Source organism: Carassius auratus, chromosome 36 (genome assembly GCF_003368295.1).
Source record: "Carassius auratus strain Wakin chromosome 36, ASM336829v1, whole genome shotgun sequence".
NCBI lineage: Eukaryota > Metazoa > Chordata > Actinopteri > Cypriniformes > Cyprinidae > Carassius > Carassius auratus.
In genome coordinates, this window is record NC_039278.1 from 838373 (window position 1) to 862649 (window position 24277).

The 24277-nt window shown below is 40.0% G+C and overlaps 1 protein-coding gene across 2 annotated transcripts in view; it reads left to right on the top strand.

Annotated features, from left to right (window-relative positions):
* LOC113054913 (engulfment and cell motility protein 2) overlaps positions 1 to 24277 on the top strand; it is a 52876-nt gene that overhangs the window by 27921 nt on the left and 678 nt on the right. For both annotated transcript variants that reach the window (XM_026220703.1, XM_026220704.1), the window contains exons 13-18: positions 6855 to 6959; positions 8675 to 8783; positions 8989 to 9125; positions 9210 to 9373; positions 20439 to 20551; positions 20645 to 20752. In XM_026220703.1, the coding sequence (XP_026076488.1) occupies positions 6855 to 6959; positions 8675 to 8783; positions 8989 to 9125; positions 9210 to 9373; positions 20439 to 20551; positions 20645 to 20752 (736 nt within the window). The remainder of the gene's footprint in view (positions 1 to 6854; positions 6960 to 8674; positions 8784 to 8988; positions 9126 to 9209; positions 9374 to 20438; positions 20552 to 20644; positions 20753 to 24277) is intronic.

Sequence of the window (24277 nt, forward strand, 5' to 3'; positions counted from 1 at the left end):
AATATCAAAAATAATGTCCAAATAGTGTTCAATAGTGATTCAATTAATTCAGTATAGATTCTTTAGCGATTCAATAGCGATGTAAAGAACTGTATGCTTAATACGTTCCAACTGCTTCCTATGTTCCTTTTTGTTTTAGAAAGGTGAGAGGCGGCTATCTTTATCTTCAAACGTTCTTACCAACTATCAAACTTCTTCTTCTTCTTCTTCTTCTTCTTCTTCTTCTTCTTCTTTCGGGTTTAATGGCGGTTGGCAACTAATCTCAAAGGTGCATTACTGCCACCTACTAGATTGGAGTGTGGGTATTAGAATGACATAAAAAAGAGGTGAAGAAAAATTTAATTAGTAAATAAAAGAAGTAAAAACTTATATAAGACCTTTACAAACGAAAATTCCTTCCTATTAAATTCTTTCACCTAACCCAGTGTTTTTCAAAAACAAAATTAATAAATTGTGTATACTCCCAGATGCTTTCCCTAATAAATGCTCAAGTGTCATGCTTTGTTCATCCATCTGTGCCTTTAATTCTGCCCGATCTTCATATTTTTTGCAGTCTAACAATATATGCTTCACTGTCTCTTGCACATTACACTCAGTGCATAATCCAGTGTGATGTTTTCCTATTTTGTGCAGTGTTGTATTTAAACCAGTGTGACCAATTCTAAGACGTGAGACTAACATCTCCTCCCTAGGGTTTCTGCCCTTCCTCATTCTTGTGACTACTTGATTTTGTATGCTGTATAGATGACGTCCTGTATCCGCTGTATCCCAATATTCTTGCCATATATTAAGAGAATGTTGCTTTATGATGGTTTTGACCTCTGCTCTGATTATTGGTACTTGTACATCTACTATTTCATGCTTTATATAATTTTTTGCTAGCATATCCACAACTTCGTTTCCTTCCACCCCCACATGAGCAGGAACCCAAAGGAAGGAGACAACAGCTCCCTTATTATGAAGTGTGAGAAGCAAGTGAAGTATTCAATAAATCAGGTCTTGCCTACATGACGCTCTCCCAGATTGAATGCTTAATAATGCTGATAAACTGTCTGAGGCTATAATAACACCTTGACTCTGATGATTTTTTTCCCACCCACTCTAATGCCAGTAAAATTGCTATCAACTCCACAGTGTAAACTGACAGGTAGTCTGTAGTCCCCTTTTTGACTACTACTTCATACCGAGGAATATAAAATGCTGCACCAGTATGGCCTGTTTCCGGCTGCTTTGATTCATCCTTGAAAATGAATAATTCCTCCTGATACTGCTCTACATAGTTTTGAACTATTATCCACTGTGGCATTATTTTTGAATTTTCTTTTTAGTATTTGTTGTAAGCTTACATTTACAGATGGTTTTATAAATTTCCAGGGTGGTATATTTGATATTGCCACAGTGGGTCCTATTTGCAACTGATTGAGACCTGCATTTTGAGCCTTAGCATCCCCCACCCATTCGAAACTGTAAAAATAGTTTTTATTATGCTCTGCGCATTCTTGCAAGACAGTTTTTGTGGGGTGCACCATATTATGTCCTTGTAAATTAGCCCAATATCCTAATACGTAGCGGCATCTCTCCTGCCTCCACCTGTAAAGCGGTAACTGGTGATGTTTTAAATGCCCTAGTACAAATCCGAAGTGCCTGTGCCTGCTCCACATCAAGCTTTTTAAGGTTAGATTCCGATGCCGACATATACGCTAAGGAACCATAGTCAGAGGCAGTTCTCATGAGAGCCTGATATATGTTTATTAGCGAAGCTCTACTTGCTCCCCAGTCTCGCCCTGATAGACATCTCAACACGTTGTTGATCTTCTTACATTTATTTTTGACCTTATCAATATGCTGACACCAAGTCAACCTCTCATCAAAGAGAACTCCTAGAAACCTCACCACCTTAACCTGTTCCAAATCCTGTCCATACAATTTCAGTGGCACTACTTTGTGGCGCTTAGAGAAGCATATAACTTTAGTTTTTGGAATTGACCATTATCATTTTCCACTATATGCCTACTTGAATACTCTGTACCAACCTTAACTTCTATTGTTCTTCTGTCCAGGAAATCTAATACCCAACCAAATAACTTACCTTTTATTCCTAATTTGACAAGTTTTATAAGAAGTCCATCCTTCCACAGCATATCATATGCTTTTTCAATGTCAAAAACCACAGCAATTACACTTTCCTTATTAGTTTGTGCTTTCCTTCTGCTTCTAACCACAAAACAGAATCCATTGTTCCCCTACCCTTACGAAATCCAGACTGATATGTTGAAACGAGATCCTTACTTTCCATATAGTAACTTAACCTATCTGTTACCATCCTTTCCATGACTTTCCCTAATTGTGATGTTAACGCTATAGGTCTGTAACTTGACGGGTCTAAAGCATTCTTACCAGGTTTGAGTATTGGGACTATCACTGCCTGTTTCCATTCAAGTGGGATTCTACCTTCATTCCATATCATATTGATCAGCCTTAATACTACCTCCAGTGATCCATCTCTCATATGCCCTAGCATGCTATAACTTTTAGCATCTTTCCCTGGTGTTGTTTGTCGTGCATTTAGGATAGCCCTTTTTAATTCAAACATAGTAGGCAGGTCCATATCTCCTCCTGGTGCAAATCTACTGTCTTTCATTCCAGGATTTTCCAACAATATCTGCTTCCTATACTGGTTATCTATTGCGGACAAATTTCCAGAACTGTGGATTTTCACAAAAGTTTCTACCAAAAGCTCTGCTTTTTCTGCATTACTAACTGCATTCTTATTATTGCTACATAACACTGGCATTTTGACCTTTCTACCTAATCCACTCATTCTTCTGATTGTTCTCCATATGTCTGACAACTGAGTTTCACTTCCAATTTTATTGCAATACTGTCTCCAATACACACGTTTGACTGACCTTATCGTTTTCCTAACTACTGCTTGTGCCTTTTTTTAGCTAATTAAAGTTTCCAGTGTGTGATGAGCTTTAAGCTGCCTAAATACTTTATTTCTTTTTTTAACTGCTATTCTACAGCTCCCACCATGGCACACTTTTTCCCTGTTTATTTCCTGTACTTTTTGGAATTGTTTCTTCTGCTGCTTGTATAATGGTTGCACTACTACACTATTCATTTCCTCCACATCTGTTATATCTCTACTCAGTATTTCCACACACTTACTCTCACTAACTTCTTTAAATGTCTGCCAGTCAGCTTTATCCAATTTCCACCTTGGTATTTTCACTTCCTCTTCCTGGTGTACCTCTATGCCAATCCTAGTTGACTATCAAACTAAAAGTCACTACCAAATAAAGGACCCTACCTAACAAAACATACCCATGCTCCAATAGCACAACAAATTAGATTAACCTAAACTCAAAAATGGCTCCTACAACAAACATAAAATTATACACATGTATTTTTTCCTCACATTCTTTCTTGTAACTCTTCCCTCTCAGTGACACAGCTGACTGAAAGGCTCATTATGCAGCTCATTATGTGGGCCTTTGTCTTCTCAGGTGTAAATCACAATGATATATATGATAGTTGATGCCTACTCGCATGTGATTTTCACATAAATTAGGAAGAAAAATTCTAGGCTTACAAGCTCCAGTTCTCAAAAGTCCTGGGAAACGTTGTTCTGTATCTGTTTTATGGCCTTATTCAAGTGATTTAACATTTTTAGTTTTTCACTAACCACGCATAAACGTTGTTTTCTCAAAAACACAATCATGTAAATGCATGCTGCTCACGTATTAGTATAGCCCAGTTTGTGCTGATTTCTGTGAGATTAGACTTTAACCATTTAGATATAAGAAACTGAAAAAAGCAAAAATGTCGGGGCATGACAAAACTTATCCAAGCCCTATGTGCTGATGTGTGATGTGTTGGTTTAAAGGGGGGGGTGAAATGCTCGTTTTCACTCAATATCATGTTAATCTTGAGTACCCATAGAGTAGTACTGCATCCTTCATAACTCCAAAAAGTCTTTATTTTTATTATATTTATAAGAGAAAGATGGTCTGTACCGATTTTTCCCGGGAAAACACGAGCGCCTAGAGGTGTGGCGTGTGGGCGGAGCTAAAGAATCATGAGCGCCAGTAGGCTTTTGAGTTGAGAGCATGTGGAAACTGTGACACAGATCCAGAGGCTGAAATTTAACAAGAGCAGCATCAGCAAAGGCGGTATGCTATGTGGTATGTACTGAAACTGTATATATTTGCTTAGCGGTTTTGGAAAATGACTAAGTTCCACTTTATGTCGTCTCTTTTTTTTTTTTTTTTAAGCTGTACATGTGGAAAGTGCAGTTTGATGACAACATCGCATGTTGTTTACTTTATGTGCTTACGCGCCGATAGCTAAGTTAACAACACAGAGATATTTGAAGCAGTTTTACTCCAACACACGATCGTGACCCTTTTCCGTTGGGACTGCATTATCCTTAAGAAATAAACGATGCGCAATCCGAAATGCAGGGAACAAACAAAAACACTTGCACAACTCCATTGATGCTCTGTAAAAATAAACTCCATCCACTGGTCCCTTAATGCTGTTTCTCTTTTGGTAATCTGTGCAGGGTTGTCTTGCCCTGGCAACCAAAAACACACTTCTTTTGTGACTTTTCGCGACGCTCTCGCTCTGATCAGGCTCTGCTCAGGCTCTGCTCTCTCTCTGCTCTGCTATACTGGAGCGCGCGCTCTTCCGGCAGAAGAGCGCGCACTTAGGACCCATATAAGGAAATTCCGCTCCATCTAACGTCACACAGAGCCATACTCGAAAAAAACTTTCCGAAACTTGTGACAAACCGGAAGAGGTTTTTTTGGAACAAAAATACTCCTTCAAACGTACAACTTAATTTTTGAAACTTTGTCCATGTTTAGCATGGGAATCCAACTCTTTAACAGTGTAAAAAACTCAGTATGCATGCAATTGTCAGGGTTGAATACACAATGGCAGGGTTAGGGTGACAAATAAAAAAAAACAAACAGGGAAGGGGAGGAGGCGGGACCACAAAGTTCATGGGGGACAGACGTCTTAGGAGGACGGGACGAAGGCTGACGACGAGGGGTCCGGGCAGGTCTGGGTGGTGAGGGGTCTCGGGACAACTGACAGAGGACATGACAGGAGCAGACACAGGACGCGGGGCAACACTTACGGGACGCGGGGAGACAACATCTACTGGACGCGGGGAGACAACATCTACTGGGCACGGGGAGACAACATCTACTGGACACGGGGGATAACGGGGGATAACAGGACACGGGGAGACAACGGCTGGACACTCTGGATTTCTGGGGACAGGGTCTGGGGACAAGACAGGACTGGCGGGGACTTCTAGGATCTGGACAAGACGAGACAAATAATCAGACAAGGCTTTAGCAGCTATGATAACCGGCATCTCCTTACGAGATGAGACAGACTGTAGTAGAGTTTCTGCTGCAGAGTCGGCCGCCGCTCTCTCCTCCGCCTTCACGACTGCAGACTTGAAAACAGTTCTCTTATTTGCCGGTTTGGGTTCAAGGGTCACCGCTGCTGGCTCGGGCACGCTGACCGCTGCAGGAGGAGACAGAGTCGCAGGACCGGGAGACCCCTTCTTCCTCCTCTTCCTCCTAGGCCGCGGTGCAGAGGTCACAGCTGGGACAGAGACGGGTTGGGGAAGTTCGGTCTCAGGCAGGGCGGACTCTGACGCCGACGATTCCGAGGCTGACTCCCACGAAAACAGTCTCCCTCGCTTGTTGGGGAGACTGAAGGTAGTAGGAGGTGCCTCAGGATTTGCCTGATCCCCTTAGGGTTGCCACGGCCAGGACACGACCCTCTGGAATCGTTGGCAGCTGGGTAGGTGGAGGGGACCTCTGTGACTCCTCCTGGGAGAGGCTCTCCCACAGCCGGGCATAATTTTGGAGGATCCACTCCCCCTCGGGCGAGTATGGGAGGGTGACCCCCTTTCTGTCGGTGGGGGATGACATCCAGCACTGCCTCCGGAACTCCGCCTGTCGCTGCAGCTCGGAGGCCCTCCTGCCTGCTGAGTTCCTCCTGCCTGCTGAGTTCCTTTGTGGTCGGTTCATTCTGTCAGGGTTTGGTAAGGGAGGAACTCAAGTGCAGACAGGGATCACAACACACAGGATTTATTTAATACAAAAAGGGGAAAACAAAACCCACGAGGGGGAAAACAAAACCCACGAGGGGGAAAACAACAGCTAGGGCGGAAACTAAACAACTTAACAGGACAGGATTGACATGACAAACAAACTCTTAACACTAACTACAACCAAACACTCACGGTAATACAAGGACTTCAGAGGTACAGCACAATCACAAATGTGGCACAATCTCAGTGGAACAATCACAATGAACCGACGCAAGACAGAGCACACTAGGAGATCTAAATAGGGGGAACAATTAAGACACGACAGGTGACACAGATAGGACAATCACGACAAGACTAGGATAACAAGGGGGGCGGGGCAAGGGAACGAGACAACACAAGCACATGGCCCAAAGACAAGGCCATGTGCTTGTACACAAAACACGGGTCTGCCATGATCCTGCCTCAAGACTAGGAAAAATCAAGGACACGAGGGCAGAATCATGACAGAAATAGCATTTCACCCCCCCTTTAATGATGATCAGTGATTGTGATGTGTGTAATGTGGTGATGGTTCGATGATGATCAATGATAGTCATGTGATGAGTGTGATTTTATGGTTTAATGATGAACCGTGATAGTGATGTGGTGGTGATGATGTGAAGATGTGTGTGATGTGATGATGGTTTAGTGATGGTGATGTGCTGATGTAATGTGATGGTTTAATGATGATTGGTCATAGGAATGTGCTGATGTGTGTATTGTGTTTTGTTCACAGAATCCTGTGAATCCTGCTATTGATTTCACTCAGACACCACCAGGAATGCTGGCACTAGACAACATGCTTTACCTTGCCAAAGTGCATCAGGACACGTATATAAGAGTAAGAACACACATTCATAACTGTCATCTTTTGTTTTCGAAGTATTTTCTCAAACATTGTGCCCTCTTTGTAATTGTTGAGTAAAATAAATCAGGTAAAAACATGGTCATCTATAATAACAATACTAGAGTAATAATAAAACATTATAATATTGTATCATTCTAAGAGAATGATTATATTATATCATTATATTGTATTATCATTATCAGACAGTCATCTGAGTGAATCAAAGCCAGATCTGTAATGTTGATGATGCCGGTAGAATGTGTGTCATTGTGATAGAGTTGATTGTTGACAATCATATGACTGTTTGACTAGGGGAGGTGAAGGCACTGCAGTTATTTACAATAGTATAAAACAAAACTTAATCAACAGGGCTTCTCCGTGAGTATGTTAGATGTCACGTGTTCACTTTGACTTCATGGGACAGTTCAGGATGTGTGAATGAAAGCAGAGAACACGGGAAAACTCTGGAAGTGTGAATGAACAAAATCACACAATCCCAGAACAATTACTATAACAATGTCTTGTTATATGTTTCCACTCTTAGGTGCATTTAGCTGTATACACATTCATTTGTTTTTATCATATAGGTTTCATCCACACAAATCAGGCCTTTTGTGAGTGTGAAACCGATATTTTTTAAATCTGGGTCCCAGAGTGGATAAATCTGAAAATTCTACCTTTTGTGTTTTCATGTGGACAGCAAAACCATATATTTTCTGAAACAATGACGTCATCAGCCCTCATCTCTCACCTAGTCAGACACTGCTAGGTCACATACCAGCAGCAAAAACAAACCTGAACAAACACTGAACAATTCTCTTTGTATTAACTAACATTAACACAGATTAATAAATTAATTGTTCCATGTTTGTTTGTATACCGCTAGCAAGGTTTATGTACGTAGTCCAAGTCTTATTCTCTGTTTTTAGTAGTGATGGGTCGTTCTTAAACGATTCGTTAATTTTGAATGAATCTTTAATGTGACTCGGTGTCACGCTGTCTTGTCTGTGTTTCCCTGGGTGTCCATTAGTGGGCTCACTTCCCCTTAGGCACCTCACCGTAGGCACTAATATTCCCACTAGCCTTGTCCCTTCATCACAGTAATTATTAGCCTCCCTATGTTTACTAGTCCTTTCCTGTTGTCTGTATGGAGTCCTTTCCTTACGTTTCCTTTCGTTATCCTGTTTTCTCGTCTTCCGAGATTCCTCACATTCCGAGTTCCTGTTCCTTCCCTGTTTGTTTTCTTTTGGATTGTTTTCTGGTTTTGACCTGGCTTGTTTGGACTACGAATTGGATTACCCTAATAAACATACCTGCAACTGGATCTCTCTCTCCCTGTGTCTCACTGGGTCGCGATCGTCACACTCGGAAAGAACAAGTCATTTCGGGGAGTGATTCGTTCAGTTGCGCATGTGCAGTATTCTATAGGTTCTGTACAGGATTTAGTCTAGTAGTTCACCTGTTTCAGTCAATGCAGTCTGAGACGGAAAGAGAATTGATTAATTCCTCACATGATTCTTCTGTTTTTTAGAGTTGTTCATTCATCACGTGACAGACCCATAAGCTTTAACTATGCAGTCTGAGCCGGAAAGAGACTTAATAATAATAATAATAATAACCAACTCTTTATTACCTTTGTTACAACATTCAGTGTAAAAATATTATCATAAAATTGCCTGTACATACAGTGTACATACTTTGTTTTTCAGATTGTTCTAGAAAACAGCAGTCGAGAAGATAAACATGAGTGTCCATTTGGTCGCTCTGCCATTGAGCTGACGCGCATGCTGTGTGATATTCTACAGGTTGGAGAACTGCGTAAGTATTCTGCGATCGTTTTGATCCTTGATGAGTGAGTTGAACCGTGGATCTGACTTGTACTGTTAAAAATGTATTCTTATTGATGTCATCCAATATACAGTTTTGTTACATTTTTAGGTTTTACTGTGACGAAGGTTTCTATAATGTGTGTGTTTCTGTGACGTACACATTAAGAGAGGCTTGGCTTGTCTTGTCTCTGCAGCAAATGAAGGGTGTAATGACTTCCATCCCATGTTTTTTACCCACGAGCGTGCTTGGGAAGAGTTCTTCTGCATCTGCATACAGCTGCTCAATAAGACATGGAAAGAAATGAGGGCCACTGCAGAGGATTTCAACAAGGTGTGTGTTAGTGAGCGTGTCTGCTGGAGGAAAGACACTTTCATGTGTGTGTGTTTGTGTCAGTGAACACTATGTGTGTTTTAGGTGATGACGGTGTTGCGAGAACAGATAACTAGATCTCTGGCCATGAAACCTCCGTCTCTGGAGCAGCTACGGGTCAAACTGTGCAGTCTCAGCTACTCTGAGGTCCTGCGTCTGCGTCAGTCTGAGAGAATGAGCCAGGATGACTTCCAGTCGCCCCCTATAATGTGAGTCAAGAGCTTCTGCGTTATTCAGACTCCGTTAGTCTCCTAATCAGTCAATCATTTAGTTATGAATTGCTAATGCACCTGAGGTCTTTTGAAGGAAATAAAACAAAAGGAGAAGTCTTTATGATTTTAAAGTTGTGGTGGGACCTACAGCTCTTGACCTGTGATTTGAAGCATAGTTTCTCATTACAGGGCTTCTGCAGGTCTTAAAAAAGGTCTTAAATCAGAGCAGAAAGTATTCAATTCATTGTCATGGCATTAAATCTTGCATGCACTACAAAAATGAAAAGGTTTTCTGATACAGATATCTTAACTTCCTCATATCAAGATACTACAAATGCAAAATGAAGAAATCAAGTCATGTTTTAGGAGAAACTGAACAAAATGAATCAAGTTTATTCGTAAAACAGGAACAAATGTGACCAGTGCTGGCAAAATGAGTCACAAAATGAGTTTTATTTTCATATTCTCCATTACAAGACCTTCAAAAATGATGTCTGATTTGTTGGGATCGGATGAAAAATGACTGAGCGACATTCCTTTGAAATCGGCAGAGTCTTCAAAGTAATTTTTGAGAAAAAATGAGTTAAAGTTTTCTGCAGGCTCCAAAGCAAAATCACAGCAACATTGCATCTTTTCCTGAAGTTCTTTTTGTAATAATAATTACTATATAAATGATCATAATATAGCAATTTTTAATTTTATTGTTATTATTATAAATAAGAGCAGATCACTGATCTATATATATAACTGGATCGCTCATCGTGTTCTAAACTGCCAACAGACAGCGAAGCCACCGGAAGTGTTCGATCCGCCATCTTACTAATCCCTACCAGCAGAGAGCACCATTGAGTTACATTCAAACAGCTGTCCTAAAATAACTAGATTTGAAGCTAATCAGTCAAACAGGACTCGTTTTTATGTTATGTGTAATAAAGTAATGTTTACTTCAGATGTTATCTGCAGTGTTTACGGTATTTTGGGGCAGGATAAGCGATGTATTCAAATCGTGTGGGTGTGTCTGCTGCGCACTGAACACAGGTAACTGATCAAACACAAAAATGGCTTATTTCTTTATGAACAAAATTATTCAGTAATTGTTAAACATGAACGTATTAGTATCAGAAATGGATTTTAATATATTACAATGAATAATAAAATTATGTTTTTAATATTGCTCTGTAATGAAATATTTTTATTTTTATTTACTATCTGGGAAATAAAGCTTAGCATTTATTTCTTAAATCCGTACTGTATATAGTCAGTTATTTCTCTGAATAAATTCAGATTTCAGAATGAACGCTTTGTGCTCTTTGTTATATGTGTTGAGGTCGTGTCCGTTTTGTTTATCATGTTCATGATGTAATGTAATGAAGGTAGCTTTTTAAGAAGTAGGGGACATTCCCGACATTTAAAAAATAACCGTTTACATGCCTAGGGTGTTCGCATTGTAATAATGTACAGAGATACTTCATATTTATAAACACTGACTTTTTAGGTGATGTTTTCTCATTAAAATCATACAAATTCCTATTAATTCAATGGAACGTTTTTGCACACTAGGGATTACCAATATGGCGGAGTGGCGGCATTCTCTTCAATGACGTCATGAGCAATCCAGTTCTATATTATAGATCAGTGGAGCAGATAAAAACAACAAATTGCCTTTTTTTGTACATCTAAACAAATCAATGAAATTTAAAAATCCAGGTCTGAGTATCTTTTGGTAATTAGATTTTCTAGTTAAAAAGAAATAAAGAGAAATGCTAAACATTTTTTTAATTTTCGTTTTAAGAAACTGAAAACTAAAATTTAGCTTGATTTTTTTCTTTTTTTTTTCTGGTTTATGGGTAGAAGAAAAATGAGATTATGCTTTAATATATGTTTGAGAGGTCCGTGTATATTTTGTTCATTTGATTTTCTGTTGAAAAATAAATAAAGATAAATGAGAATTTTTTTTAAATTTTGTTTAAGAAACGGAAAACGAAAATTTAGCTTGAGTTTTTGTATTTTTGTTTGTGGGTAAAAAATGAGATTATGCTTTAATATTTGTTTGAATGTGTGGGCGGCGCTGGAACGCCCCTTTCATCCCTTCTGCACTACACCTACAAGCGGCAACCGCGAGCTCAGTTCATCTTCACCAGGAGAGAAGCGGCAGACGGCAGAGTTTATTAATCCAGCGGATTCTTTGCTAGTGGTGCTTGCAAGATAAAATAATAATAATAATAATAATTAATTAATTAAATTAAATTAATAATAATAAAAAAATTATAATATTATATTTTTCCGGCTGCTGCATGTTATTGACAAAGCAGACTTGACAACTTTATTCATAAAACGCCATTTGAATTTTACTTTAGCCTGTGATCTACAACGACATGGAATAAAATAAAATGGGAAAAACCCAACCCCACATTTGTAATAAACTGTATATTAAAATAAGTTAGGTTTTCCACATAATTATTCTACTTTAAATGTTTTAATTATAGGCTATAGGCCACTTAGAATTATGAACTGAATTCACGAATTCTGTCTATGACCGTATGAATATAGTGATGGTGTGACATCATTACAGATAATGAGTTCAGACGGGAAACACTGCACCTTTCGTTGGTTTCATTTGAATTACATAGGCCTAAATATAAAATTATTATTATTATTTTTCTATTTAAATGGATTCTTTTAAAAGTAGACATGTCCAGCAAGACATGGTTCGTCTGATGCATGAGCCTGGTTCATTTCTGACGTTTCAGAAAGAAGTTAATGTAGACCGAGATGGCAGAAAGCAAATCCTGTTGAGTTTTGTAAGGTTTTCATGTTATTTAGGGTGTCTTACGACCCGAACTGACGGAGCTGAAGCTCTTTCCTCTTGTTATCGGGATGGAAGCCATTTAAATAGAAAAATAATAATAATAATTTTATGTTTAGGCCTATGTAATTCAAATGAAACCAACGAGAGGTGCGGTGTTTCCCGTCTGAACTCATTATCTGTAATGATGTCACACCATCACTATATTCATACGGTCATCTACAGAATTTGTGAATTCAGTTCACAATTCTAAGTGGCCTATAGCCTATAGTTAAAACATGTAAAGTAGAATGATTATGGGGAAAACTTAACTTATTTTATTATAATTTTTATTATAAATGTGGGGTTGGGTTTTTCCCATTTTATTATTTTTACGAATGGCCTAGAATAAAATAAGTAGGCAAAAAATTAGTAGAAGGCCTTATTCCATGTCGTTGTAGAACACAGGCTAAAGTAAAATTCAAATGGAGTTTTATGAATAAAGTTGTCAAGTCTGATTTGTCAATAACATGCAGCAGCAGGAAAAATATAATATTTATTTTATTACTAATTTAATTAATTAATTAATTATTATTATTATTATTATTATTATTATTATTATTATTTTATCTTGCAAGCACCACTAGCAAAGAATCCGCTGGATTAATAAACTCTGCTGTCTGCCGCTTCTCTCCTGGTGAAGATGAACTGAGCTCGCGGTTGCCGCTTGTAGGTGTAGTGCAGAAGGGATGAAAGGGGCGTTTCAGCGCCGCCCGCACATTCAAACAAATATTAAAGCATAATCTCATTTTTTTAGAAAAAAACTAAAATCAAACCGTTTCTCATTTATCTTTATTTATTTTTAAATAGAAAATCAAATGACCAAAAGATACACGGTCCGTTTCAATTTGGTGTTTTCGTCTGATGTCAGTTAGTGATGGTCGTTCTTGAACGCTTCGGTCATTTTAAACGAATCTTTAATGTGACTCGGGAAGAACGAGTCGTCTCGGGAGTGATTCGTTCAGTCGCGCACGCGCAAAATTCTACAGGTTCTGTAGGTCTACTTAACCTGTTTCAGTCAGTGCAGTCTGAGCCGGAAAAATAATTGATTAGTTCTTTTTTTTATTTTATTAATGCCAAGGTACAGAGAATGTCAATACTGCATACAAAGAAGTGGCATTACATGCAAAGCACCATTTCTGGGCGTATGTAAACATAAAAATAAATAATACTAAATGAAAGCTAACAAAATAAATTAAAAAGATTAAATAGCCTTGAAAAGATTAAACATTTTTACAGTCTTAAGATTTTTGGAAGATTAAATAGTTTGGACCTGTTGAACCTCTTTAAAAAAATGAAGGATTATATAAGGATTATATAAAAAGAACATATGAAGGATTTTGAATAGTGAATTTACTGTGGTGAATATGAAATTTAGCAAGAAGTCATAATAGGTTAATAATGACATATACATTAATTTTGTCTTTTTAAATATTAAAGAAGCCAAACAGTACATCCTTAGAAACCCTGTAGTATACTGCGATGGATATCATTAGACAATTCAATCCAAAATAGCTGTGTGTGAGGACAGTCCCAAACGTGTATATATATAAATATATACAGTGCCCTCCACAATTATTGGCACCCCTGTTTAAGATGTGGTAGTGGACTTCTAAAAATTCTCCTTTTTTTTTTTTTTTAAACAATATAGAACCCACATGCAAAAAAAGAGAAAAATCCAACCTTTTAAGTACATTACTTTGGTGGTAAAAAAAAATAATAATAAAAAAAATCAAACATTTAGAAAAAAAAAAACCTTGAAATCATGTGTTTTTTTTTTTAATATGTATTTTTCTGTAGTTTTTAAAGTTGGTCAGGGTATCTAGGAAACTTTAATTAGTAATTTATGACCTGGGGTATAAATATGACGCGACACAGAGGCTTAATTCTCTTACCCATTTGTCAACATGGCAAAGACAAGAGAACACACCATTCAAGTAAGGCAGATATGTGTCGACCTTCATAAGTCAGGCAATGTCTACAAGAAAATAGCCACTCGCCTTAACTTTCCTGTATCTACAGTCAGAGGAATCATTAAGAAGTTTAAAACAACTGGGACAGTGACAAACAAGGCTGGAAGAGGTCCCAAGTTTATCTTGCCACAATGCACAGTGAGGAGGATGGTAAGAGAAGTAAAAATAGTCCTAAGCTCACCATCACAGAATTTCATCAAAGAGTGGCATCTTGGGGTCACAAAGTCTCCAAAACAACCATCGGACGCTCTCTACATGCCAGCAGGCTGTTTGGGAGGCATTCAAGGAAAAAGCCTTTTCTCACTAACACTCACAAACGTAAACGTCTGGAGTTTGCGAAGCGGTACTGGGACTTCAACTGGAATCATGTGCTTTGGTCAGATGAGACTAAGACTGAGCGTTTTGGCAACAAACACTCTAAGTGGGTCTGGCATAAAACAAAAGATGAGTGTGCCGAAAAGCACCTCATGCCCACTGTGAAGAATGGTGGTGGATCTGTGATGCTGTGGGCCTGTTTCTCTTCCAAAGGCCCTGGGAACATTATTAGGGTGCGTGGCATTATGACTGCTTTGAACTACCAGGAATTTTAAATAAAAACCTGATGGCACATGACAGAAAGCTGAAGATGGGTCGTCATTGGGACTTTCAGCAGGATAATGATCCAAAACATGTGGCAAAATCTACACAAACATGGTTCAGCAGTCACAAACTCAAGGTCTTCCCATGGCCATCTCAGTCCCCAGACCTCAACCCGATCATAAACCTGTGGGGCGAGTTAAAGAGGAGAGTGCATAAGAGAGGACCCCGGACACTGGATGATATAGAAAGACTGTGGAAAGAAGAATGGTCAAAGATCCCTCTCTCTGTGTTCTCCAATCTTGTGAAATGTTATAGGAGGAGATTAATGGCTGTCTTGTTGGCAAAAGGGGGTTGTACAAAGTATTAAAATCAGGAGTGACAATAATTGTGGGACACATGATTTCAAGTTTTTTTTTTAAATGTGTGCATTTTTTTTTTTACCACCAAAGTAATTCACTTAAAAGGTTGGATTTTTCTCTTTTTTGCATTTGAGTTCTGTGTTGTTTAAAAAAAAAAAAAGGAGAATTTTTAGAAGTCCATGACCACATCTTAAACAGGGGTGCCATTAATTGTGGAGGGCACTGTATATCAGTTTCATTAGGGTCACCATAAAAACATCAGTTTGTATCTGTGTCTGATTTAAACCTTTTTAAAAACACTTTAGCTGGGTAAAATCTGTGTAACAATTTCAATGAGATGTCTAACCTTGTTAATTATTATATATTCTAAAGACCGAGTCCATACTTTTTTCCAATCAATATGATCAACCACATTCCTCCTGTAAGACATCACACATGGCGTTGTTACACGCTCCTTTTGAAAAAGCGATCTAATCTTATAGTTACGTGATGAAGGATACTGGACAAAGTCGTGGCCTAGTGGTTAGAGAGTTTGACTCCTAACCCTAGGATTGTGGGTTTGAGTCTTGGGCCGGCAATATCACAACTGAGATGTCCTTGAGTAAGTCACTGAACCCCAAACTGCTCCCCGGGCACTGCAGCATACCCACTTCTCCGGGTTTGTGCACTTTGGATGGGTTAAATGCAGAGCATGGGTCACCGTGCTTGGCTGTATGTCATGTGAAAAAAGCATAGTTTTCCTACTGGGATTTCAAATGTGTCTAAAGATAAAATTATGGATGGTCTAATGAGTCCCTTAAAAGCATAACAACTCCTTTAGGAATAGCGTCCATGATGATGGAGAATTCTTTGGAAGTTTGGAAAATTACATTTACATAAGAATTCTTTGTGACTTAAAATAAGACCTTCAGAATTAAATAACTAGGAAACAACCAAAAAAATGTTCCAAATGAAGAACCCGCTGAAGGGTGCTAAAAAATTAATGACCATGCAAGTAATGCCTGTTTATGAAATTTGGTTAAATTGTAAGGGATTCTAGCATTATTATAATTACAGATCAATAGGAAAGGGAAACCACCTAATTTGGAAAAGTAGTCATTGGGGATAGAATTCCAGATTGAGTTTGGATTACACAGAAACTGTCTAATCCAATTAATTTTGAAAGTGTTGTTCAAAGAAAAAAAAATCAAGGAAATTAAACCCACCATAATCATATGTGTTCATTAATAAATAGACTTTATTACCTTTGTTACAACATTCAGTTTATAGAAAATAACTATCATGATAGAAATTCATACATTTATAAATTGTAAGGAGTAAAAAGCTACAATTTGAGACCAGAAATGCAGTATCTGTAAGAGTCAATAATAATTATAATAATAATGATAATGATGATGATGATAATAATGACTATGCACCCGTTTGTAAGGAAGCTTGTAAATGAATTTTTCTATCCAATGCTGTCACGTCACATGACAAAATAATGAATGATAAACAAATTACTCCCTGAGATGACTCGTTCTTCCCGAGTCACATTAAAGATTTGTTTAAAATGACCAAATCGTTCAAGAACGATCGTCACTAACTGGCATCAGACGAAAACACCAAAGTGAAACGCACATGCTCGTTATCCATTTTTTTTATTTTATTTTTGATATTACCACAATATAAAAAATCGGTACACATCGGTACATTAAAAATGATACACGGATTCAGTTCATTCCCAAAAGGAGAGAACGAAAAAACGAAAATCAAACTGTTTCTCATTTCTCTCTTTTTTTTTTTTTTTTTAAAGTAGAAAATCAAATGACCAAAAGATACACAGACCAATCCCTTTAGTGTCTTCATTACAAATAATCTGATTACTGAAACTAAAAAACAATTCAATTAGTGCTGCAACGCGTCACACTGTTTACTTCCCGCATAATGGCATACTGGGAATGGAGAAAGTTGCATTCTATCACAAAAACAGAGACCACTGTTATCAAAAGTATGGGAATACTTCAAACAGAGGCCAAATAAAATGGTCGTTTGTTCCTTTTGAAAAACCGATATGGTTTACCACGGGAGCACAACTGCGATGCACAAGCACCTTAGAAGAAAACATCCTGGCACTCTCCGGTGTTACGGTTTAACTGGCTACCGTGTGATCTGGTGACCAACTTCAGATCTCTGCTGCAGATGTGATGGAACGACCGCAGCAGATTCGGCGACTCTAAAAGTACAAACTGATGTGATATTATTAAGTGTCTAAAAAATGAAGACTTGCTCATTGTAACAAATGAGAAACGGCAACATTCACAACAACCCTACAGCCATAGCCAAAGCCTAAGAGGACGTTTTGCCTCCAGAGGAACGTTGGGTGATGTCAAGTGATTTTGAAACATGACATCTTAAAGCTACTCCCCTTCACCTTTACCAGTGAATATGTTCATATTCGTTACATTTTGAGTTGTATATACACATTATTTGAATTAAATTAATTTGACAGACAGCATTCTGTCAACATCAGACAGCTGATCAAAGCTAGCGCCAGCCAACGTAACCAGAGCTGCCAACTCTCAAGCATTCACCGTGAGACACACGCAATTGACTCTTTTCACATGCTTTCACGCCACACATCAATTTTCTCACGCACAGAAAAACCACGAAGCAAAGAGGACACGGAGACCAACAGACTAGACAGAGCAGGTTAGTTATGATATAAAAAAATGGTTATAGCTAAAAAAGTTATAGCTAGCTAATTATCAAACCCATCTACGGTTAGCCATGGCTAACATTAGCACGTTTATCAAACAGCCTTCGATATATTTCTATGTTATAACTTCCCGAAAAAAATACACAAACATATAAAACAAACTTCTAGCGAAATGCTAATAGCATCTAACTTACCAATCCAAAGGAAATGTTGCAAGTTCGGAGTCGAGCCTCATTTCTTTATGGTCCATCAGTTGTCTCCAGCGATTGAAAACAGTGCCGATGTTTACTCTGGTTCGGCTCCTTTTCTTATCGGATTTGATTTGTGATTCCGAGCGCGGTTGTTTCCCCTGTAGCGGGTGGTGGTCTCTTGCCGAGGGCTTGAGCCATCATTCCTCTCTCTTCCCTGAACTGAAATGAAGTACTGGGCTGTACTTTCCACATGATTGACATCAGGTTCAGGCACGCCCACAAGCCGTGCAAGTTATACGTGTATTGCAGGTTGGCTGATGGTTATGTTGCCCGCATACCGCCTCCCATGGCCGAAACTGGTATTACGACACCTGTCGGGCCGGGGCTAGTAATGCTAATGCTAATTAAGGTTGATATCTCTGCAGCAATATAACTTGACATTTTTTTAATGACTTCATTGCCCTTATTTCTTCTCATTCTTTTGATGCGTGTAGGTAATTTTTTGGATATTTTTACATCAATTTTTGCATATGGCACCTTTTAAAGATTACAAGTTATTGGTAGTTTGGTAAGTTATCACCCGTAGCGGCTGAAGTAAGGATAAAATAAAAAATAAAGTAAGTCTGTGTTGGCGAGGGTTTCGAACACGCGTTAGGGGCGTGCACATATCACGCCTAAAAACGTGTGTAAAACACTAGCCGCACCGCTTTCTCCTTCTTTCCAAAGCGCTCGGGTAGTTGCGCCCCTGGAATGTCTGCCGTTGCTAAGCAATCATGACCTGCTCTCTCCATGAAGACACGGAAATTTCAGCAAAGGATAAATGGATTTGCAGCACTAAAAATCGCTTGCAGTAGCTCTGCTACTAAATTTGCTTCAAAATGGCAATCCATATGCATCTATGATCAGCAGTTCCTTCATCTTAGCTGAGATTTCAACGTTGTTACGGGAAAGGATGAAACTGATTGGTTAGTTCTTGTCACATGACCCACGGTGCGCTTGCGGCATATGAGTGCGCATGCCGCGCACCTACATTTGAAATAACTAACTTGAGTGCGCAAAAGATGTGATATGTGAACCATACCATGTGTACCATAGTAAAATAATTTTCTTTGCCTCTTTATTTTTGAATACTGTAAAAACTTCAACCACAATGGTTGAAAATGAATAAAGGTTGAAATATTATATTAAGTTGTGCTTATTTTTTTGTAAAGTTATCCAAAGGATTCATTTGCTAATCAAAAAAAGAACATTAGTGTGACGAGTGGGGCGGGGCCGAGGGCCGTGGGAATGAGGAGCGAGTGATTGGAGATGAGCGACACCTGCTCGACCCACCGGTCTCGAGTCCCACGGAGGAGATGGAAAGATATAAAATTGGAGCGACGACAGTGAAGGACAAGAGAGGACCAGGCCTGGGCTTTATTTTATGTTTTGGTTTTTATTTGTGCGCATCAGTTGTCCGTGAGGGGCTGATGCGCTGTTTGGTGTTTATTTTGTAATTAAAGTTTCATTTTGATTGTCTGCCGGTTCTCGCCTCCTCCTTCCTGATGATTATGGAGTTTTTATAATTACAATTAGATTAATTATTTATTGTAATAAAAATAATCGTTAGAGTAGTCGACTAATCGAAAAAATAATCGTTAGATTAGTCGACAGAAAAAAATAATCGTTAGCTGCAGCTCTAATTTCAATCAAGTGCAGCGAGTGATTCCCTCTTTTCTTTTATTGTTAGATTAACATTATTGAGACGGACAGCCTATATATGAAGACCTGTTGTAATTCACAGATCTAATATAATGTTACACATCAGATGTTTTTCCCCAACAGTTCTTTAAACATTAACTTAAGACCGAACCGATTGTATTTGCTTGAATACTTAAAACCTGTAATTCTCTGTATATGTATGGGGATTGTGATATAGCGTATCATGAACAAGTGGAGAAAAGGTACTCCGCTCAGAAAACGTAAAACAAAGATCCTTTTAGATGTTTAATGACTATTTGAAGAATTGGGATCGCTAAATGAGGGACCTAATGAACTCGTTTTTGTGAAAACCTCAAATTCAGCTAAAATGTCAATTTTTCTTTTTATTGCGTGTAGCTCAAAATTAGCCCATGTGTCTTCTGACTCATTTTGCCTAAACAGGTCACAAATATTTGTCAATAAGTTATGAAAATTACTTTTTGAGTAAATTTTTCTAAGGCCCATAAATTCAATCATAAATTCACATTTTGACCAGTCTTATCTTCTGTCATATTGCTTCCCCAGTAAATTTATCTTGATTTAAGTATCTTAAACATTTGCACTGGAAAACAATACAAATGTACTGAGGACGAGCGAGCGACCAATCCAATGTTCATTTGAGTTTATCTGAGCGTGAGGATCAGCTGGTCTCAAGTGTGATTCCTCTTGATTGTCAGTGAGCTGCATGAACGGATCCAGCCGGAGATTCTGGAGCTGATCAAACAGCAGCGACTCAGTCGTCTCTGTGAGGGCAGCTGCTTTCGCAAACTTGGCAACAGACGGAGACAAGGTGCCATGAGCTCTCAGCCGCTTCTGCCGTGTTAGTCTGTCATGCCAGTTTTCTCTTGTTGGAACGTCTAATGGTCTTTGGTTCCTCTCACAGAGAAATTCTGGTTCTGCCGTTTGTCGTTGAATCACAAGGTCCTGCACTACGGAGATCTGGACGAGTCTCCACAGGGCGAAGTGCCCTTTGAACTACTCACCGATAAGAGTGAGCGCACTTCTGTGATCGAACTGCGTCCTCTAGGGGTCGCTATGGGGAACACCTCGTCATGACGCGTGTCTGAAGCATACATTGAAAAAACACCAACTTGTTGGCTGGCTACAGCCTCTGACGTCACTACCGGCACCAGGAGAACACGTCATTCACTTCTTCGTCTTCACTGACTGTTCTGTTTGAAGCATTCATCTGAAAGAACTGGTAAGAGCGACCTTTCTCTGTGTATCATGGCGACTACTAGCAAGCGTTTAGACAGTGTGTGCATCCGTGTCGGCGTTATTTGATACCCAAAGACACCCAAATGACTGATCTTTTCGTCATTTGTTTGGGTGAAGAGCACGCACGCGTTGTCTTTGAGGAGGCAATCTGCATGCATTGTGATCGTTTTTTCAGTGAAAAAGCTCAGCTCTCGCTCTTCTCTCTTTCTGAGGAAAAAAAGAAAAAAAGGCAGTCATCTGCTTCCTGTGGTTCAGGACCCGCTGCTGCTGAAGCACGGAGGAGAATGAGCTCGTGAGAATACAGGTGGATCTGTCTGAATGGTTTAGAGAGGGACTTTCCCTCTTGTGCTTGTAATAGCGGTGGACGGAGAGCCTCGGGAGGATGATGTTTTATCTTTAACACCTTCTGATACTGAGGTTAGTGCTCTGCTGGGTTTTTACCCAGGAAAAGCAGGAGATATTTGAAGATGGTGAAGAAGCTGAGGCTGAGCCTTCTCAATTCTCCTGCCCTGCAAATGTAGAGCTGGAGAGTTGGAGGTTGTGGATCGCACCACGGCAAATTTGGACTTGCCATGAAAGTGTGATAACGAGATGATGCCGTGAGGCCACCTCGATGAGCGTTATCTTTCTGACCATAGCCCTCCAGCTCAGGTGAGCCTTCCATTTCTGCCTGATCTCCATACAGAGATTGAATAGAAATGAAAGAAGCTGTTTTCTTCTCACATCCATTAGATTTGGAATAAGAGTTGTGCCAACATCAAGGCAATACACGAAAATGGCTATGAGAGGATGCTCCCTGTGAAAATAGCTTTCTTTCTGCAGGGAGACATCCTCTCTTAATCTCCCTCCTTGCCATCTAGGCCCCTTCAAGAAATACATCTCACTTAAATGGCAAGGCATACGTGGCAGCAGGACAGGCTGTGGCTTTATTACACACGATGGTGGTGCTTCAAGCATATCAGACTGATCAGCTAAGAGACCTGGATAGAGGTGAGGGCCTTTCTCCTGATCAGGTAGCTGAGCTGCGCTGCAGCACGGATCTCTCTCCAGGCTACCAAGCAGGCCACCTCCGCTATGGACAGGAATATGGCGGCCATAGGGGTAGTTGACAGACATTTGTGGATTAACCTGGGGGACATCGGGAAGAAAGAAAAGGCTTTCTTCTCGATGCTTTGGTTTCGCCTTCTGAACTTTTCGGTATTTCCGTTGAGATGGTGATCAAGAAGTTCAGGGAGACGAAGGCATGCTCAGATCCTTCAATCCACGAAGGTCCAGGTCTGAGCCCGGACAACATAGGGGTCCTGGCCTGTCTCGATCTGAGGATCAAAGATGGACACAGAAGGCTAGTGTCGCGACTCGCGCTCCTCCCCCACCTGTGGGCAGGGGTATGAGGAATCGTGGGTTACAAGGAGGTAAGCAGAACCTAAGGGAAGTGATCCAGATGAGGCAGCGTTCTCTTCTGAATCACAGCGATACCTAGGTATCTATTGTTCCCTTTAGGGATTTTTAACTTCTGCTTCTATCCTCCCTTTCCTAATTCCCCTCTAACCACCAGCTCTCCACCTGATCGAGGTTAGGTGGAAACCTCTCACATAACAGTCTCCTATGCTGAACTTATGATGTTTTTGGCTGGTTCTATGTTCATAGCAACCACATTACTGATAACCCGGACTAAAGGAGGCGCCCCTTGAGCGAGGCTCCAGTGCAGGAGGGTGGGTGAGTATGTAACCCTTTCTGTATATACGTATGTGTATTAAATTGCTGGTGGTTATGTGTCTACTAATAAACTCTGTGAGTTTCCTTTGCAGTGCTCAGTTACAGTGTTTACTAAACACTCGTCAGCACCAGCCATCCGGCTTCATGTTCTGGTATTAGGTGGCTGAGCTCACAGGTTTCTGTGGGAGCTTCCTTGATCAACAGGCCTGGCGTAGCACTGCAGGGAATTTCATGGATGTCCGGCCAGGTCACCCTGAGGGGTCTCCTGGCCGCTTAGTTGTGCTCTTGCATCCAGTGGGAAGTGGAGGTGGCAGTTACTGAAGTCTTCTTGTATATGCTGCCTCAGGTGATGCTCCCCTCGCCAGAGATTTGTAAAATATGAGCTTGCCTCTCCCGTGCAGTTCAGTGCCTCTGCGATGCTTAGGACCTTTAGATACACACGCTAAGCTCTGTGTTCTTTCTGAAAACCACGTGGTGATCAGTGTGTACATGAACACTTTGTGCACTTTCTAAAATCCACGTAAGTGGTAAGTGTGCACGCAAGAGTTCGCGCTCCACCTTGTTCTCTTTCTTGAGATGATTAGACAGACCTTGGTTCCTTGGGCTCCATTCAGCTAGTGTGTATTTGTTTATACACTAGCATCGCTTCCCTCAACATGAGGGGCTATTTGGGGCGGTTCACCTGATAGTTTAGCAGCGCTCCCCTTTTCCAAAAAGGGTCACCTATGAGTGCGCTACTCTGAATTCTGAGTTCTCCTCTCATATGAGACTGAGTTCTCTGTTTTTTGTCCAGAGCGCTCCAGCATTATTTCCAAAGATCGAGTTGATGACTCTCAAACAATACTGTTTTGAGATGCACCATTCCATCTATGAGCTGCTCTATCAGAGTGCCACGACAGCCCCTCCTTAGAACAGTATTTGAAAATCCATGGTATGGTAAGTGTGCACGTGAAGTCTTTGCGCACTTTCTGAAATTCACACTGTGGTAAGTTTGCAAGGTAGTATTCTGCGTTCTTTCTAAAATCCTATATGGTGAGGGCTTTGCGCGTTGGCTTTGTGGCCTTTCTTAAGTTGGTAAAAGCCCCGTTCTAAATGTCCCAGTGGCAACTCCGATGGAAATGGTAGAGTTAGTACTTAGTATTCGGCATGACTCTGGCCTGCACTTCCCTTAGCATGGCAGCGTGGGTATACTGTTCCCCATAGTGACCCCTAGAGGACGCAGTTCGAAGTTCCCTTGAAAGGGAACGTCTCAGGTTATGAATGTAACTATGTTTCCCTGGGTAGGGAACGAGACACTGCGTCGTCTAGCTCCCTGCCATGCTTTGGACGCAAGCTTTAGACAAAGAAGTGAATGACGTGTTCTCACGGTGCCTGTTTATAGTCATACCAGTAGTGACTTCAGAGGCTGTTGTCGGCCAACTCTTTGGTGTTTTTTCAATGTATGCTTCAGACACGGGTCACGACGAGGTGTTACCCATATTGACCCCAGGAGGACGCAGTGTCTCATTCCCTACTCAGGGAACCATGGTTACATTCGTAACCTGAGACGTTTTCACATCACGTGCTGCATTGTGTATTCACA